The sequence below is a fragment of the Solanum lycopersicum genome, chromosome 1 (genome assembly GCF_036512215.1).
Source record: "Solanum lycopersicum chromosome 1, SLM_r2.1".
Classification (NCBI taxonomy): domain Eukaryota; kingdom Viridiplantae; phylum Streptophyta; class Magnoliopsida; order Solanales; family Solanaceae; genus Solanum; species Solanum lycopersicum.
This window is the reverse complement of record NC_090800.1, coordinates 81,611,865-81,631,258: the sequence shown is the minus strand read 5'-3', so window position 1 is coordinate 81,631,258 and position 19,394 is coordinate 81,611,865. Positions and strand designations below refer to the sequence as shown.

At 36.3% G+C, this 19,394-nt stretch overlaps 2 protein-coding genes and 1 pseudogene across 3 annotated transcripts; all 3 read left to right on the top strand.

Moving 5' to 3' along the window:
• Positions 1-971: 971 nt before the first annotated feature.
• Positions 972-2,402, top strand: LOC101260583 (U4/U6 small nuclear ribonucleoprotein Prp31 homolog; annotated as a pseudogene).
• Positions 2,403-3,980: 1,578 nt separating this feature from the next.
• Positions 3,981-15,082, top strand: LOC101246664 (K(+) efflux antiporter 2, chloroplastic). Of its 2 annotated transcripts, none has more exons than XR_011210956.1 (21): positions 3,981-4,263; positions 4,452-6,114; positions 6,280-6,442; positions 6,543-6,633; positions 6,845-6,981; positions 7,072-7,131; positions 7,246-7,365; positions 7,746-7,814; positions 8,017-8,082; positions 8,290-8,379; positions 8,790-8,894; positions 8,996-9,124; positions 9,479-9,688; positions 10,138-10,287; positions 11,328-11,381; positions 11,502-13,419; positions 13,637-13,703; positions 13,774-13,950; positions 14,178-14,234; positions 14,436-14,510; positions 14,623-15,082. XR_011210956.1 is itself a non-coding variant. In XM_004229832.5 (21 exons), the coding sequence occupies exons 2-21, from the start codon at positions 4,520-4,522 to the stop codon at positions 14,743-14,745; spliced, it is 3,597 nt and encodes a 1,198-aa protein (XP_004229880.1). In that variant the 5' UTR covers positions 3,981-4,263; positions 4,452-4,519; the 3' UTR covers positions 14,746-15,082. The 2 variants fall into 2 exon arrangements, 1 of the variants encoding a protein (XP_004229880.1); XM_004229832.5 differs by having other exon boundaries at positions 11,502-11,560.
• Positions 15,083-15,205: 123 nt separating this feature from the next.
• Positions 15,206-18,941, top strand: LOC101258003 (bifunctional protein FolD 4, chloroplastic). The gene is made up of 5 exons (XM_004229870.5): positions 15,206-15,780; positions 16,347-16,672; positions 17,428-17,664; positions 17,808-17,975; positions 18,264-18,941. Exons 1-5 carry the CDS (start codon positions 15,576-15,578, stop codon positions 18,432-18,434), a joined length of 1,107 nt encoding a protein of 368 aa, XP_004229918.2. The 5' UTR covers positions 15,206-15,575; the 3' UTR covers positions 18,435-18,941.
• The last annotated feature ends 453 nt before the right edge of the window (positions 18,942-19,394 follow it).

Genomic DNA, 19,394 nt, shown 5'->3' with positions numbered 1-19,394 from the left:
TTGAAAAAAAAAATTAAAAAAATTACATTTTGCAAAATCGCTGCAGTTTGGTGAAGGAAATCGCTGTTGTTCGAGCGATTTTGCCGTTTTGATTAATATAAAATTTTATATATACCGTTTTAAAATTTTTGTTAATATTTTATACTATTTAGGCTCCGGACTCCTTTTTTTAATAAAGCACATTCTACATGTGACATCTTTATAAAATAAGTTTCACTCTAAATCAAATGACCTAATAAATAAATATGTAATTTTATTTTATAATCGAATGACCTTATAATAAAATCAATTCAAACTTTATTTTATGTTCACCCATTAAGTCTCCATATCGATTCAAAATCCTATTCCGTTGAAAGAAGTCGGAGAGTTGTAACTCTAATGGTAATAAAAAATATGCTTATGTAATCGAAATGTTGTTAGTATAACTACTACGCGGCCTATGGTATATATAATATTTGCAAGATCAAATATGCACTCCAATAAGATTTTGAAGAGGAAAAAAAAAAAATTACAACCACAAAAGCAGCAATACAAGAGTACGCTAGAAGAAAAAGCAAACCAAGAAAGAGCTGCTAAATTATTATTTTTTTCCACCCAACCTCAAAAAGATTAACAGTCTACTAACTTCTGTTACTTTTTTTATCAAAAAAAAAAAAAATGATTTACAACTTTTTTCCTTATTAGGATTCCTTTTTATCAATTAATGTTACTTTCTGAAATTAAGCTAACGAAAATTAAGGAGTTTCTCCAATTAATTTATTAATGTAGAATATAAAATCAAAACTATTTATCTATACTACTACCTTGAAGTTAAAAGGAAAGGATTTATTAATTTATTCGGTTTTCCTAATTTGATTAGGAAAAGAATAATCACAGAGACGTTCCCCATATATACCGTATACGGCCGCAGCAGCATACTATTCAACTTACAACATTCTTCTTTGTTTGCAGAATCGATCGTAGTCTTGTTTATGGCTACTCTTGCTGCTTCTTTCTTAGCAGAATTGTCCGATAACGAAGAGAGTCCATCATGGATAATAGAGGAACATGATGGAGAATTGGATGATATATTCAAACTGCAAAATTCATATGGCTACATTGACGTTATGCACAGAGTTGAAGATGCCTTGAGAAGTTGTGATCGTAAGCGTGATTCAGAATATGATGCTTTGATAATGGACTGTAATGCATTATTAATCGATATTGAGAATGAAATTTCTACAATCCACAATTTTATACGCGACCAGTACCGATTGAAATTTCCTGAATTGGAGTCACTTGTTAATCACCCAATTGATTATGCCGGGGTAGTTAAAAGGATTGGGAATGCAATGGACATGACCTTAGTTGATTTGGAAGGATTATTACCTTCAGCTGTTATCATGGTTGTCTCTGTTACCGCATCTACTACCAGTGGCAAGCCATTGCCACAGGACGTTGGAAGCATGTGACAGAGCTCTTTCTATTGATTCAGCAAAGAAAAAAGTAGTTGATTTTGTTGAGAGTCGAATGGGATTTATCGCTCCCAATCTTTCTGCTGTAGTTGGGAGTGCGGTTGCTGCTAAACTTATAGCTACTGCTGGTGTTCTCTCGTCCTTGGTAAACATCCCCGCTGATTGCATCAACCTTCTTGGTGCCAAAACGAATATTAATAATTTAGCAGGGTTCTCCTTCTCCACAGCCATGTTTCATCATATAGGAGGTTGTTCTATTGAGGAAACTGATATAATTCAGAGTACACCTCCTTCCTTAAGGAAGAAAGCCTATGGACTGTTGGCAGATAAATGTATATTAGCAGCCCGTGTGGACTCAGCCAGAGGAGATCCAACTGGGCAATATGGAACATCTCTCAAGGGTATTGTATTATTCTTAAGAAGATGGAGAAACTGCAAGAGTTACCTCCAGCAAAGCCTCTTCCAGTTCCATTAGATTCTAATGCTTATAAGAAAAAGAGAGATGAATAAGAGATATGAGATCACCGAGAGGCAAAAGCTAGTAAATAGGATTAATTTTGGAGTAGCTCCTTGGGGGATGGATTAGGGCAGGGCTATGGTATGCTTAGTCAAGCAGATGGAATTGGCAAGTTACGTCTATCAGCTATTAAGAAGAAATTCAAAAGCAGCACTACTAGTACTCGTGTATACTCAGGATTGACTTCAAGTTTGGCCTTCACCCCAATTCAAGGGATCGAGCTATCAAATCCTGATCAGGCCAAGCACGCAACCACAAGTCATTATTTCTCTGAAACTGCAACATTTTCCAAGATTAAGAAAAAATGAAGCAAACCACTCATGTCCAGTAATTTTCTTGCCTTTTTAGCTTCTTCTTTTTTTGCGATGTGAATTGTCTGGACTTATCGAGCATTTACTATACAAGTTAGCAGAATGCACCAGAGAATATAACTTTTTCACCTTCTTGCAAATACTCTTTAGATGTATTCACTACTGATATTTAACTCCTAGAATAAATGTAACAATTTTTTCATTTTTACATGTCAATTCTTTAATAAAAGCGCTCTTCTTTAGGTTGGATATCTTTTACACAGCTTACAGATATAGAGAAAACAACAGAAACACACTTGAAGGTTAAAGACAGCAGTCTGAAAGCATGAGTAGATGACAATAAAACATTTCAGTACACAACCAAGTTGATGATAATAAAACATTTCTCTCTTCGTTCAATTTAAGAACTTGAATGTTTTTTACTTTTCCGTTTTTCATTAACATTAGGAAAGGATAATCACACAAATATTTCCTAGTATATATAAACGAAGGCAGAGGAGTATGATTCCTCGTTCAAAACCTACTTTCCTCTAGAAATATTGGAGAATAAACCTGTTACCTCTTTTTGTGCTCAAAGTTCCATATGGAAGGAAAATAATGTCAACTTCTTTCATCTTGGTGCAACACTTAATTATGATGTAGATAATATTCTCAAGCTGCAAAAGTCATGTCACTACATTGTATATTATAGCTATAGTTTGTATAATTGTGCTTCATAACAAACTTTATGTTTGCTATGACTATGATATGTATATTTCCCTATACATATATAAATGACTATCAATATGTATATTTCACTATATATAAATGGATGACTATTAACATGTGTATTTCAATGTACATATACGAATATGGTTATTAATATGTATATTTTGGTATATATATACGAATCAATTGTATACCCTGTGTTTGTATAAACAGAGAAAGAGAGAAAGACAAAAGAAAACTGGGCAGAGGAAGGTCTGTATTTGTATTATAAGTGTATAAGACAAAAATATATGTATTCGTATTTGTATATATAATTTTTTCTCACTTTATAAAAACAAAACACAATTTATGCATATGTGTTTGTATAAAGTGAGAGTCAAGGGATTAATTTGAATTCCATTGAGATTTGGGCCTCTGTGGCCTACTATTTGAAATGCAAAGAAACTTGAAGGCCATACAGATTTGGGCCTTTATGGCCCATTTGAAATGCAAAGGGATCAATTTGATGTCCAGTGGACTCGGTCCATGGAGGATTCATGCACGGAAGGAGACGATCGACCATATCCTAATTTTGTTTGGTTTTATTTAATTTATAAATCTAAAAATCTGAAGACAATTAATTTGGTTTAATAATTTTAAAAAATTATTATTCATATAAAAAGGAGATAATTTCCTATAATTGATTAACTTCACATAAAGTTGATCAGTAATTTTGGGTTCAAGTCTTAAATATGGAGAAAAACGTCAACTCCAATCAGATTATTTAATATGAACTTCGAAGAGTAACGGATCGAAAACTTTTTTTTTTTATAGAAAAGTTAGAAAATACTTTCAGGTAGGTACGTTACCCATTGTTTATCACATGACTAAATATCTATTTGTGAAATGAATTTTCCATCAAACAATAGCAAGAAGGATAATTATGTAAATGCAGAAAATTGGAATATCCACCAATAAACCCTTTAATCCAATTTTGTCATATTCCCCAAATGGGAGGGAGACAACAAAAACCTGAAAATAAATTAAAAAATAAATAGCAACTGAAAATGAGAAAAAAAAGAAGAAAAATATATTTCTTCACATCATTTCAACTTTTCAAGTAAGCACAGAGTCGCTAAACGAAAGGCTCTTTCTTCTTCGGACAAAGCTATAAAAAATCGATAGGAAGAGCCAATAGCAAAGTCAATCTATCATTATCTGACCTAATTTTTCTCTCAAATTCCGCCGTACTGAAGATATCGATATCTTCTCTCACTGTCACTTCTCTGTATCGGTAAATTCAAATTTCTCTTTAACTCTTCTTTGTTGAATATGTGAATTGAAGCGGAATGTTGATTGATTGCGAAATCTATTTTCAGTTTGTTATGGTGATTTTTAGCTTATTATTTGTGGTAGTGTGAATTGATTTTTAAAAATTTGTTTGTTGATTGGAATAAAAACTTGTTTTTTTTTTTTTGTTAGGTGATTTGAGGTAATGAGAATTACGGTTTGGTGTTTTTTTGACGTTTAGTGAATTAGAGGAGAGGAGTATGGGATTTGCTTACTGTTTATGGCAGCCGAATGCTTCGCATTGTGGTGAAACTTTGAACTACAGTAAGAAAAGCAGCTGTGATGTAGGATTGAAGCATAAATTGCTTGGAAATGCTAGGGTTATTTGTAGGAATCGGCCGGGGAGAAGGTTGAAACGGATTGTGGGATGTAGTAATAGTAGTTTAGCATATTCGAGGATTCGATTGAGTTGTGCTTTGTGGAAATCTGATTCGAGTGGGAATTTGGCGGGTGTGAAGGATTCTAGGGGAGTAAAGTTGCTTCGCTGTCAGGAGAATGATTCACTTGCTTTCATTGATGGTAATGGTAGAAATGTGGAGTCCAGTGAGAGTGCTGAGGAGGGATCTGTGAGTGTTAGTGCTAATGGCATCGCTGAAATTAGCAGCGCTAAGGAATTGGAGGAAGACAAAGGAGAAGAAAAGGAAGGGGATAATTTGGATGAACTAAGGGAGTTGTTGCAGAAGGCACTCAAGGATCTGGAAGTTGCACAGCTCAACAGCACAATGTTTGAGGAAAAAGCCCAGAAGATATCAGAAGCTGCTATAGCATTAAAGGATGAAGCTGCTAATGCATGGGATGATGTGAACAAACAACTTGAAAGCATTGAAGAGATGGTAGTTGAAGAGATGATTGCTAAAGATGCAGTTCAAAAAGCAACAATGGCCCTTTCTTTGGCTGAGGCAAGGCTTCTAGTTGCTCTTGATTCAATACAATCTGCAAAACAAGGACGTATGTCTTCAAAAACTTCTGACGAAAGCAAAGGGGAAGAATCAACTTCATTGATGGAGGAAGAGACAGCACTTTCAGCTGCTCAGGAAGATATGGAGGAGTGTCGGGACCGGTTGGAAAATTGTGAGGCTATATTGAGGCGGCTGCAGAACAAAAAAGAAGAGCTGCAAAAAGAGGCTGACAGGTTGAATGATCTAGCTGAGGAAGCACAAATCAATGCTTTAAAAGCCGAGGAAGATGTTTCAAACATAATGCTTTTAGCCGAACAAGCTGTTGCTTATGAGCTCGAGGCTACTCAACGGGTGAATGATGCGGAGATTGCTTTGCAGAAAGCTGAGAAGAACCTAGCTGTATCACCTCTTGACACTGCAGAAACTTCAGTCGTACAGAATGGATCATCAGCTCTAGGCCAAGTATCAGTTGATGGGACACTTTGTGAGGATGAGGTATTCCCTAGAAATTCAGTTGAGAGTGTTATTGATAAAGATCGGGAGGTACAACTGGAGGATGCTTGGGTGGCCAGTGGGCCTTTGTCTGATGAGAGTGACGATGAAGATAGAAAGTTAGTTCTAGACTCCTCAAAAGATTCTGATTCTGATGCAGAAAAACCAAAAAGTGTTCAAACTGTGAGGCAGGAGGTCAACAAGGAATCAGCCAGGGACAGTTCACCGCTTAGTGCTCCCAAAACATTATTGAAGAAATCATCCCGTTTCTTGCCTGCATCTTTCTTCTCATTTCCCTCAGATGGTGAAGAGTTCACACCTGCTTCAGTTTTCCAGAGTCTCATTGAGTCGGCAAGGAATCAATTGCCCAAGCTGGTGGTTGGCTCATTACTGATGGGAGCAGGGTACAACTACTATAACACTATCCATTCTTTGTTTCTTTTAGAAGATGAAGCTAATCTCAGTAGCTGCATGTATAAGTGCCTCGTTAGGATACAATCTTTGTATCATTAGATTGATATAGCTTGTTGTGGTTATGGCATTTGATATGCTTCTGACATCTGTCACAGAATTGCCTTTTACGTCAATCGATCAGAGCGAGTTTTTCAGCAGCCAGACATAATTACCACAAGCATTGATGAGGTCTCGACAAATGCAAGACCTCTGGTTCGACAAATAAGAAAACTGCCCAAGAAACTTAAGACACTAATGGAGATGCTTCCTCATCAAGAGGCATGCCTCTTAAACTCCCACTAGTTTAATGCCTGCCATCACCATTTTGTTAGGATGGGGCTTTACTTTTACTTGCTAATGGTGTTGTTTCTCATTTCAGATAAATGAGGAAGAAGCTTCTCTTTTTGACATGTTATGGCTATTGCTTGCAAGTGTTATCTTTGTGCCCATCTTCCAGAAAATTCCAGGAGGTAATTGAACTTTGCTACCTTCTTTATTGCATGAGGATAGTGACTTGTAGCTTATTATGTATGATAATTTCACCAAACTTGTTCTTGATGTAAAAGTTTCCTGCTAGGTCTTTTCTTGAACATGTTCTAAAGGTTGAAACATGATCTTTGACTGTAGACGTACTCCCGTTTTTTTATTAATGATTCATCTTCTCTGTGCTGTAACGTATAGGAAGTCCTGTCCTTGGGTATTTGGCTGCTGGAATCTTGATTGGACCTTATGGTCTTTCTATCATACGTCATGTACATGGGACCAAGGCTATAGCTGAATTTGGAGTTGTCTTCCTTCTATTTAACATCGGCTTAGAGGTATACTCTAGGAAAATTGACTAGTTTATTTCTTTCTGAATGTGTTACAAGTACTGCCTTAATAACTTCTGTTTGTATTTTCTTCGACAGCTATCTGTTGAGAGACTAAGTTCTATGAAGAAATACGTTTTTGGATTGGGCAGTGCTCAGGTAATTGCAAAAGTTTGAGCACTTGGTATTATTAACCCACACCATATTGCTTAGTAGAGGTTCTCAACGAATAAGCTTTTCACACTAATTAGTAATTTCAATAAATGAATGCAGGTCTTAGTGACAGCTGTGGTGGTCGGGTTAATTGCTAATTTGGTTGCCGGGCAGGCTGGACCTGCTGCAATTGTGATTGGAAATGGGCTTGCCTTATCTTCCACTGCTGTCGTCCTCCAGGTAAATCCTTCTATACCTTTAGCAGGTCTTCCTTGCTAATGAATGATGGGCAAGATTTGGCAGTTAAATGGTTTTGTATACTCATTAAGCACGTTGATTTGGTGACCAGTTCAACACTCTAATCAAAGTTAATGCTTAAAAAGGGAACATTATTATGATATGTTCCCCCAAATCCAGAAACAGTTATTCTTGATAATGGCTTATGCTGAGACATCAAATCAGCATTGGAGTTTTCCTGATATTTTCCTTGTTGATTCAACATGTTTTCTACAATCCAAGGCATTGTAGTTTATCTATATATGGTTTGTCTATGTGCCTGTGACTCTTGCTCATCGTAAAATGAAACTTTAGTAACTAATGATTATGTTGCATATCTGCAGGTATTGCAGGAGCGTGGTGAGAGCACATCACGACATGGACGAGCTACATTTTCTGTATTACTCTTTCAGGTATCTGCATATAGACAGTACAAAGCTGTCACATCTTTCTCATGATATGGGTGTGATCAAGGCATACACACAACTCACATATATGTACTTTCCATCACCGTATAGGTGCCGTTATGCACTTGAAATGATATACTTGTGCTGTGACACTTTTAGAATTTTCCTTGTGATATGATTTAATAATTTTTTTCCTTTTATCCCCCAGGATCTGGCGGTGGTTGTTCTACTCATACTGATACCACTAATTTCACCAAATTCATCAAAAGGAGGGGTATAGAATCTTTTACATTACCGTCCTGTCTTCTAAAAATAATTTGAAATTTGTTTGTTTTGAACTTTTTATACTTACGATTCCAGCTATATGAGGTTCTGGACCTCAAATCACATGCAAAAACAACATTCTTTCCTTTTGATAGCTGTGAGTACACACTGTTGCCATTTTCCAAATTGCCTTGTTCTAACAGAACTTTCTTATTAGGTTGGTTTCCGAGCAATAGCTGAGGCTCTTGGTTTGGCTGCTGTAAAGGCAATTGTAGCTATCACTGCCATTATTGCCGGAGGACGTCTGGTAAGCTGTTTGTTCGTGTAGAATCTCTTCCAATATTATAAATGCTTCAGATTAATAGTGTATAGTTTTTTAAGTCCAAACTGCATCTCTTGTGACATTTGACCGTGGTCTTCCATTTTCTATTGTCTATAGATTATTAAAATTAATTTTTTGACTGTTACAAAAGGTAATTAGGGTGTTAAATCCAGTTTTCATTTTTTGCAAGTCTTGTAAGATATTTTTCTGTTAAATCCAAGGATTCTATGTATACCGGTTAGAAAAGAGTAAACAGTAAATCTGTCCGGCTATTAGTGTAAAAATCCCAATATTGATTGGGGTACTAATTAGACTTTTCATTTTACAAGTCTCGTAAGATATTTTGCTGTTAAATCTGAGGACACTAATATGTTCATTCTCTGTTCTGATTTCAGCTGTTGCGGCCTATTTATAAGCAGATTGCAGAGAATCAAAATGCAGAAATATTTTCGGCAAATACGCTCCTTGTTATCCTAGGGACTAGTCTTCTGACTGCCAGGGTACTTACAAAACTCTTACGGGTCCATCTGTACTGCCCATGTTTGTTAGAACCATTAATTTGTGGAGTCTACGATGTGTTAACTGACGTGAATTAATGCAGGCTGGCCTTTCAATGGCTTTGGGTGCATTTTTAGCTGGTCTGCTTCTGGCAGAAACTGAATTTTCGTTGCAAGTTGAATCAGATATTGCTCCATATCGTGGACTCCTGCTGGGTCTCTTTTTCATGACGGTAGGTGATAATTATCTTGTTTGGTGTACAATGTGAATGCAGTTTTGTGATCCTACAACTAGTCAATTGGAGTTAAGGTAGGATAGGTCTTGGTAAGGTTCTATTTACATTTTAAAATTCTTGCTCTAGTGTTCTCGCCAGCTTGTAGAGCTTAACTGTCTCTCCTGAGTTGTTCTCATTGAATGACTGTACTTCTGCATTCTGTAATACCACTTCAGCTGTTTAGCAAACAAAATTTTATCTATTTTAATCAACTTTTATCAAGGCTGAAATGAGAGTTTTCCATGAATATATTTATTATGACTTTGGGTGCTTTGCGTCTTTACAACTGAACAAGTATTATCTGGCTTGCAGGTTGGAATGTCCATTGATCCCAAGCTTCTTCTTTCAAACTTTCCAGTGATTATGGGCTCATTGGGACTTCTATTAGGTGGCAAGACTATCTTGGTTGCATTAATTGGTAAACTGTTTGGTATTTCAATTGTATCGGCAGTAAGAGTGGGTCTCCTACTTGCTCCGGGTGGAGAGTTTGCCTTCGTAGCCTTTGGTGAAGCTGTCAATCAGGTTTATTTCTTTGATAGCTTTAACCTTTCACAAGCATTCATATCCGTCAATAAAATTCTTTTATTCCATTTTTTCTCCCTCTCTTGCGATGCTGTTTAAACAGCTTCTGTTTCTTTGTCACGGAATTGTGGACCTATTTTACAAATGACCTATGTACTGAAATCAAATATGGAGCTTATCTGATCCTGTTGTTGGGCAAGTGGAGACTAATTACCATCAATCCTTCCAGTTTCTATCTACGTCGGCCATCTTATATCTACTTACATTTCTCTTATTTCATGAGGCTTGTTCGCCCTTATCTACCCTTAAATAAATTTGAAGCTGCAACTTATCTGGACAGTGCAGTGCTAAGATCTATGAGGAATTTTGCCCCATGAAAAAAATACATCTTCTTAGGATAAGTATCAGCTTATTTAATGATTCCTCATGGTTTTACCTTTTTTTTCCAGGGAATAATGTCTCCTGAATTGTCATCTCTGCTGTTTCTTGTGGTTGGAATTTCAATGGCTCTCACACCATATCTAGCTGCTGGAGGTCAATTAATAGCATCTCGTTTTGAGCTGCAAGATGTGCGAAGTTTATTGCCTGATGAAAGTGAGGTACTGCCTCCTACTTTTGGTGGCACTAGTTTTCTTCTGTGGTTTTTAGCAAGGATGAAACTAATGAACCGTGTAGATGTTTGCCAATTCTTATATTTTGACACCTAAAGACGGATCACACTAAAGCCTCTGTTTTCGTTTCTAAAATTTTCGAACATTTAGTATATCCTACTTGATTACATCTTACTTCAAGCAAAATATAGCTGCCAAAAATTGGTGTATGTCACATGATTATTTGTTGTGGTGCTAGATTTGTGAATTGATCACAGAAAAATACAGTTAGACCTGTACTTCAGGTTCAGGACCTTGCAAGCTAACACAAAATAGTTTGGATTCAGGTTGTCAATAGTTACAGGGTATAAATTAAAGGGCTAAGGTTTAGGGGCACAGTACTGTTGTTAAGAAAACCATAACGTATTTCTGGAGACGAGGAAAGCTGGAATTTCGGTGCTAGAAAACATTTCCTTTTACTCCCCTTCCCTTTCCCAAATTTCTTCATCCCTGGCTGTCCTTCCCTTTCTCAAATTTCTCCTTTCAATGCATTTCTTTTATCCTGGTTCATCTCTCAAGTTTTGTGCTGTACTTTTTGTTGCTACTTAAGTTTCGTGCCTCAGTGTTGTGGTACTGGTACTAAGCCTTCTGAACCCTTTTAGTTTCTCTGCCGTTTTACTTTTGGCACAATTTTATTTTTTGCAAGGAATTATTCTTGCCTTGAAAAGTAATCATCTATGGAATTATAGATCCATCTCATCTCTGATTAGGTTTCAACTGAATCTAATGCCTCACTTGGTTTTCCTTCTGACCTTTTTTAACTCATTGCTGCTTTGCTCTATGTAAGTTGTTATCGTTAGCATTTATTATGGAGATCATTGGTATGAGAAGTAACAGATGTTTTGTTACCAAAGTTCATTACTTGAAGGACTACATCATGTAATGATATCTCTATGGATTATTACCTGCATAAATGTAAAGAAGATTTCACTGACTTCAATCAGTTGCTTAAAAGAATATAAATTAATAGTTCCCTTTTTCTTTTCCAGACAGATGATTTGCAAGATCATATCATTATTTGTGGATTTGGTCGCGTTGGCCAGGTTTTGCCCCCTGCTTTCATAAATTAGTTAATTGATCATTGGACAAATCATTGTCAAACTCTGGAAAAATGAAGCTATCCATCCCATCTTCTGTCTATTGAGTTAGTTTCATCTTAACAGATCATTGCCCAACTTCTCTCCGAGCGACTGATTCCATTTGTTGCACTTGATGTGCGAAGGTATGATTCTCTTTTTGCTCACATTGAACTGGTTTCAGTTCCTGTGGGTTCAGTGAAGGTTAGAATTTTATATATTTTCACAACTTATCTCTCTACAGCACCTCCACTATCAACTACTCTTAAAAGCCACCAACCTTTATATCTAACCAGATGCAAGAAAATGGTTTTCCTTTATAAGATATTATACTGTAGAGAATGTTACCCCTGAGGAAACAGAGCCAGCGAGTAATTATTATCAAGTTTCATGACTTCCCAATGGTTTGTGTTATTCTCATTATATATGAGTCGTGATATTCTTTTGCAAGTTTTTTATGATATAGCATCTCAGTGCAATGTGGAAATAGATACTGAACAACTGAAAATCAGAAGATGCCTATTTTTTTTTAGAATTGTTATTTAAAAATATTTATTCTTTGCAATTTGTTATTCCCTCCAGCTTATATGACAATATTACTATTTTGGGACATTCCAAATTGTTTGATATGTTCCGTTATTACTCTATACAACTTTCAGGAATTCAAATACACTAGTTAAATTTTAAACCTTGATGTAATATTTTATTAATCAAACTAATTTTCTGCCCACTTGACTATTTTGTTAAAATACTCAAGTAAAAATGACATCTTACCTCTACCCCACAAAGGTAGCGTTTGCGTACATCCTACTCTCCCTAGGCTCTACTTGTGGGATTACATCGGGTATGTTGTTGTTACTCATGTAAAAATGACTTGTTAAACTTGGTGTCCTATCAGACATCATTATACAAAATGAGGTAGAAGGAAGTTTTGTTAGGTGGTACAACAATTCAGTCATGAAAGCAAGCAGTTGACTTGACTATATAGTTTATTAATTGTGAGTCATCAGTCATCATCCGCTTTTAGGATTTGAATGTAAAAGTTTATTTTTCTGTATATATATACATGTTCATATTCATGCATGCATCAAAGGAAGAACAATGAAAGAGAAGAGGATGATGGCTTCCCAAAAGAGTGCCGCAGTGCCAAGCCGGAGAATTAAGGAAATTGAACTAGATTGTAGTAGTCTTTTATTGAACTATTAGATTATTTTACAAATCAGATTTGATTATTTGAATGTTAATCAAAGGCCACACAGATAGCCCCTTAAAACTTGTCACAAATTTTCATAAGACACCTGGAGTAAGGCTTGTAAAATTGTACCTATTGAACATTTGATCCATGTTTAAACTGTCCTATTAGACACATTGCTGACATGACATGGTGTGTGCAAGGCATTTTGACATGGCATGATCCATATTTAAGAGCGTGAAAGGCATTTTGAATAAAAATAAATCTCTTCTTCATTCTCTTTCCCTGCCACCACCTCCTCCCCCATCCCAGCACCACGATAATGCCTTTACTCTTCCCCTTCCCCTTCTGCCACCACTTCCACACCAGATTTGTGTCTTCCGTTCTGCCTTCTCTCCTCACTATACCGGCTGCAACCAAACCCCACCATGAGAAAGAAACTTAAAAAAGGAAAAGAAGTGTGAGAGGTTAGAAGGGAGAATAGAGATCGTCAGAGTTGGTTTGAGCAATTCTGCTGTAAATTTCAACCAAAATTATCTATCATTACCTTGAATGGAAACCAATCTAATCTAACCAGAGAGTAAAGGAGATTTGAGGCTACAAGCTGAAGATTCTAATTGAGCAAAAACAAAGCAACCAAGATACCATGGTGGCTGAAGTCAATTACCAACGAATCCTTGAATTCCTTCAATGAATTTATGAACTGCGTAAGTCTATGAGAGGATATGAAAATAAAAAAAAAATTCACTTCCACAACTAAAACCACCATGAAAGAAGATGTAGAAGCAACTGTCCCTGAGCAAATATAAAAGGGTATTACACTTTCCTTATATGTTGGAGTTTTGATTGTGATTGGATCTTGAATATTTTCAGTAGTTGATTATAAGAGCATCAACAAGCTGATTTTAACTTTATTATTGTATCTAAAGAAATCTTGGGAAGGGGGTGTGCAAGAGGTGTTGTTCACTTGTATTATCCAATTATTATCATGATGCTTGTCTTAATAAATGTTTTTTTACAATAAATGCAGTGAGCGTGTTGCAGTTGGTCGTGCACTTGATCTTCCTGTATACTTTGGTGATGCTGGTAGCCGAGAGGTAAAACAAATTTCTGAACTTACAAATATGGTGTGTATTTTATTTTGACATTCTGATTCTCGATTTCTAGGTTCTTCATAAAGTTGGAGCTGAAAGAGCATGTGCTGCCGCAATAACATTAGACACTCCTGGTGCAAATTACAGAACTGTTTGGGCCTTGAACAAGTACTTTCCCAATGTGAAAACATTTGTACGTGCTCATGATGTGGATCATGGCCTTAATTTAGAGAAGGCTGGAGCAACAGCGGTATCTTTCTTATTCTAATGTTTGCTATTGATCTTTTTGTTGGGAACTTGTTCATATTGGTTGCACTTAGGATTCTCTGGATAAAATCAGGATTCTGAGCCTTGAAATATTTATACATTTGCTGTTGTATTAGCATTCTGCTACCGTGACATTTCTAGTTGTAACATATTATGCATGAAAGAGGAAAAGGTGGATAAATGATGAACAATGGATAAATGTTTTTACAGGTTGTGCCTGAGACCTTGGAACCAAGCCTGCAGTTGGCTGCTGCTGTCCTTGCACAAGTAAGTAGATTTGATAGATTGGACAGAGATCTGTTCTACTGTATACTTGAGTATTCTTGATGGGTTGTTGGATGTTCTGATGCAATAATCTAGCTGCACGCTACCTTTGCATCTCGATCTCCTTGTAGTTGGCTTTTGACATTCTTCAACCATTCCTTGAGTGTAGCAAATAAAATTCTGAGTATATATTATATCTTCTAGGCTAAGCTGCCAATGTCGGAGATAGCAGCAACAATCAACGAGTTCAGGTCCCGCCACCTCTCTGAGCTTACTGAGGTAAATTATACTTGCACTACTTGTCTTTGGTTTTGGAGTGTTGCTAGAGTTTGCATCCGTTTCAGATTTTGTTAGATATTTAATACAAATAATACTTGATTTTGTTTTGCAGCTATGTGAAACTAGCGGAAGTTCTCTAGGCTATGGTTTTTCTCGTGTTGTGAGTAAAGCCAAAGCTCAGGCCTCAGACTCATCGGATGAGAACCAAATCGGTGAAGGAACACTAGCAATATGATAGCCATTAGAAGAAACACGAATCTGCATTGCTTGGACCTACAACCAAAACGAAGGGAAGATAGTCCTTATAAGTGTATAGTGTTTTTAGTTAACCCCATTTTTAAAAGAATGTACAGAATTATAGCAAGCAAGAAGCTATGCAGGAGAGCAATTTTTTTTTATGGCATAATAACCACTAGGTGATAGACCTTTTAATTGCTTTGGTTCGAAAAGTTGTTGTTTTTGCATTTCAGGATATAAGGTCATCCAGGTAGTTTGCATCGATATAGTTGAATGTATGCAAAAGCTACGTGGAATGTTCTTGCATATGAAAAAGAAAGGATGCCTTTCTGAAATATTTTTTTTTCAAGCAAGTATATGATGGATACCACTGAAAATTTAAAAGAAAAAAAGTTTTTGTCCAAAATAATTGTGGAGGAGATTAGCCTTTAGATTTCTTTTAACTTTGTTCTGCTTTATGTTCTGAATTTTTTTTTACCTTATAGATGTATAAGTTTCCTAAACCTAATTTTTATCATAGGTTTTCTTCCGGTAATCAGATTAAATAATTAAAGTTATTTTAGCCTTATCAAACATTTTCAAAATATTAAGCAAGAAAGATCAAAGTTAATTGTATTTGATAAAAAATGATGGGAATTAAATTTAAATTTACCTATAACTGAGGGACCAACAGTACAATTAAGCCAAATCTGAAATGAATTTCCTTTTTTCTGTTTAAAATTTAATAGTCCAAAACCCTACGGCAAAAAATCTTAAACCCCAAACACAAAAAACGGTGCAAGCATAGGGCTGAGACTTAGAGCTCAACTTCATCTTCTTTGTCGGAAAATGGCGTCATCTCCGATAACAATGATGAAGATGAAGTTAAACAACTGCTCACCGCCGTCAACCGCCGCAGCCGCAGCTCGGTTTTTACCACTTCTTGGGCCCCACCAAATTCGCTTCCGTTCCTCTGTGGCTCCCCTTTACAACCCATCTTTCCCCAGAACCATCATCACTCGTCCAACGTTTTCCTCCTCCTCCATCATCACCGGTAAATTCTTTTACTTTGCAATTCCCAAGCTTTTAAGTTGCTTTGTAAGTATATCTTTGTATGGAATATGGATTTTAAAAAGGGTGAAGGTAGTATATTTTTTTTGGCGAATGAACTAGATATTGAGTAATTGACAATACATAAAATCTATGTTTTGAGTAAAGTTATAATATTGGCAAGCTGTTTTAGGCGTGATGTTAAGAATCTTTAGCTAGAAGATGACCAAACAAGGATTCAGAGATCTAAAATGGGATTAATTGATGGTATAGGTATTAAAAGTTCAGAGCTTTACTATAAAAACCATCTCTGTAAGCTGTTAAATTGGTCAGAGTGATATGTCTACAATTTTCTGAACTTCAGTATTCTTAAGTAAGTTGGTTGAGAATTTCGTGGACTTGAAGTGTTTGGTCCTTGGCTCGCAATTGGGACTTTTTCCTTTTAATGTAATTGTTTCACTCTGGATTTTTTCTTGCGTGTTCCCCAACTGTCTGGTTTTGTGGCATTGTTGGTTTGGTTTGACAGACCTACCTTTTAAGAATTTTTGAATTATTCGCCTTGCTGTGCAGCTGCGATGGCTAATGAGGCATCGGTAAAAGTGATTGATGGGAAAAAAGTTGCAAAAGATGTTAGAGATGAAATAAATGCTGAAATAACTAGGATGAAAGATTCGATTGGTGTTGTTCCTGGCCTTGCAGTTATACTTGTTGGGGATAGGAAGGATTCTGCAACTTATGTTCGCAACAAGAAAAAAGCTTGTGAAACTGCTGGGATCAAATCCTATGAAGTGTGTTTGCCTGAGAACTCAACAGAGGAAGAAGTTCTCAAGTATATTTCAGACTTCAATGATGATCCTATGGTTCATGGAATTCTTGTTCAGCTACCATTGCCTTCGGTATGCTACTAAACCTTGTTGTTTTTTATTGCTGAATTTTCATAGAGTTAAGAATGTTTAACGTGTGACTTTATCTGGATTAGTTTTATCCAAGATGGATATGAATGAGTTATATTCCCAGAATCATGTCTAAATTGTTACTATTGGTCGTTGGATCTCCCTTGTCATATTTTTGTTACTGTTGAATGAATTGGATCTTAAGAGAGAGAAACTACTGGTCTATATCGGTTCAGTTTATCAGATAGTACATCATGACATCATTTGTGGTTGCTATTCAACAACATACCCCATATAGTCCAACAAGTGTGGTTTGGGGAGGGTGGGTGTACGCAGACCTTACCTAACTGTTGTCGTATAGAGAGGTTGTTTTCGATAGACCCCAGCTGAAGAAAATCATTTTTAAGAACATGATTTGAAAGGAATGCAAGAGTAAAAAGATATGATGCTTATATTGAGAAAGACAAGTACTGTCTCGAAAAATATTAAGAGATAACCAAAGTTAATCAGATTGTTAATTTGGTGCTTCATAAAGCCAATCACCAACAGATATGATCCCTTGAAGTAAGAGTAGTCAAAGTTATCCGATCATGTTCCCTTATGATAAGAGAAAGTACTCTACTCAACTAGTGCTGTTGTTATGGATGAGTTTATAGATCAATGATATATCTCAAAGCTATTCCACTTCTGATAGAGTTGATATCTTTCTAGACCTTTATCTTCTAATTTGAATTGCGTCTTCATCAACTTTTGATCAGCATATGGATGAGGAGAAAATCCTACATGCTGTTTGCATTGAGAAGGATGTGGATGGATTCCACCCACTAAATATTGGCCAGCTTGCGATGCGAGGTAGAGAGCCCTTATTTATCCCCTGTACACCAAAAGGATGCATTGAGCTTCTTCATCGGTACAATGTGGAAATTAAGGGGAAAAAAGCGGTTGTCATTGGCAGGAGCAATATAGTTGGAATGCCTGCTGCCCTGCTGCTGCAGGTAATAGTCTAATAAACAATGATCTTATTCTTCTTGTGATAGAGCCTTTTTTTCTGATAGCATTGTATTGAGCTCTTCATCTCTTATAATTTTCTGTTTATTGCTTTTGTTCTTTCCAATGTTTCTTCCTATTCTTATATTAGAGGGAAGATGCCACCGTCAGCATAGTTCATTCCAGAACCACTAACCCAGAGGAGATCACAAGAGAAGCAGATATCATAATCGCTGCTGTAGGGAAACCAAATATGGTTAGAGGTAGCTGGATCAAGCCTGGGGCAGTAATTATTGATGTCGGGATTAATCCTGTGGAGGTGTGAAAGCTATATACTGTTTTCTTCTAATTGTCATCCTCGTGATTAAGCAGTAATTTGTGTCTCATTGTGCCTTTCCCAGCATGCTCTTCAAATAAATATGATAGAATTGCTAGTTCAAGGACCACTTAAAGAATGTAGTAATTATTATTTTTTGTTTAACAATATTCCAATCACAGTGATACATCCCCAAAAGAAAGAAAAAACAGAAACAATTTCCGTATAGTGGAATGCATGTTTGCCTTCTGATTTACCAAGTTGATTGCTGATTTTTATTCTGTCCAACAGGATGCTACAAATCCTCGAGGCTATCGACTAGTTGGAGATGTTTGTTATGAGGAGGCCATCAAGGTTGCTTCAGCTATTACTCCTGTTCCTGGAGGAGTTGGGCCCATGACTATAGCAATGCTTCTCTCCAATACTTTGTTATCAGCAAAACGAATTAATAACTTCAAGTGAGATTTGAAGTTCAGTAGTCTAACCAGGTGGGCCATATTGTTGAGCTTCTCAGCTGTCTTTCCTGTCCCTTAGTCAGCATGTATCTGCTGTTATGAACTTGTAGCGTGAAAAACTAACTTTAGGGAACAAAGCATCTAAACAATCTTCAACTCGAGGGACAATGATAAGCTACCTAAGAGGTGCAGTCAAAGCTGGATGCCATGACATTCTTTATAGAGTTTGGTAGGGAATAAGGTCTGATGGCGGAAATCAAGTCTGAGGTGAAACAAGCTCGCCCACCATGGTTTGATTGCACATTTTAAACCCTTTTTCCTTTTGGAATGTTGTCTTCAGTTGTTGAGTGGTCTGTCTGAAGCTCTTGTACTCGGAACAATTGTATATGTGCTATTAGCTGTAAGGTTTGTTCAACATATATGCAGATTCATATCAGTTGAGCATAACATGATTCTGGTAAAAACGCTTCTTTCAACTTTCAAGAATGTGGCACGCTGACTAATTTTACATCCATTCATTTGCAGTGCTTTTATTCCTTTAGTAAAATGTTCTACTGATATATGATAGGGATGTTCATTGTTATTTTTTACCTATATTTTCACCTATGATCAGATTTAACATGCATTTTTTCTTTTTCCGAGTTGAATATCCGATTAGTGCGTAGCACAACATACGTATCTGTTGGAGTCAATTGATATTATTGTTACATTTATTACATCTAATCATAGAATGAACATAAAAATTGACGTACCCATTCCTTAATGTGTATTTCTTATGTCCTTTTCAAGGATAAATAGTAAATGAAAGGGGTGCAGCTGATTCAAAAGTTTGTTTTCTGGTTATAGTGAATTTGCTGTGTTTTTGTTATAAATCTAATTCAGATAGGTAAAATATAATTTTTGAATATTACATACAGATATCATTGACATTACCAATTCAAAATTCATTCGAACATCACAAGCATAA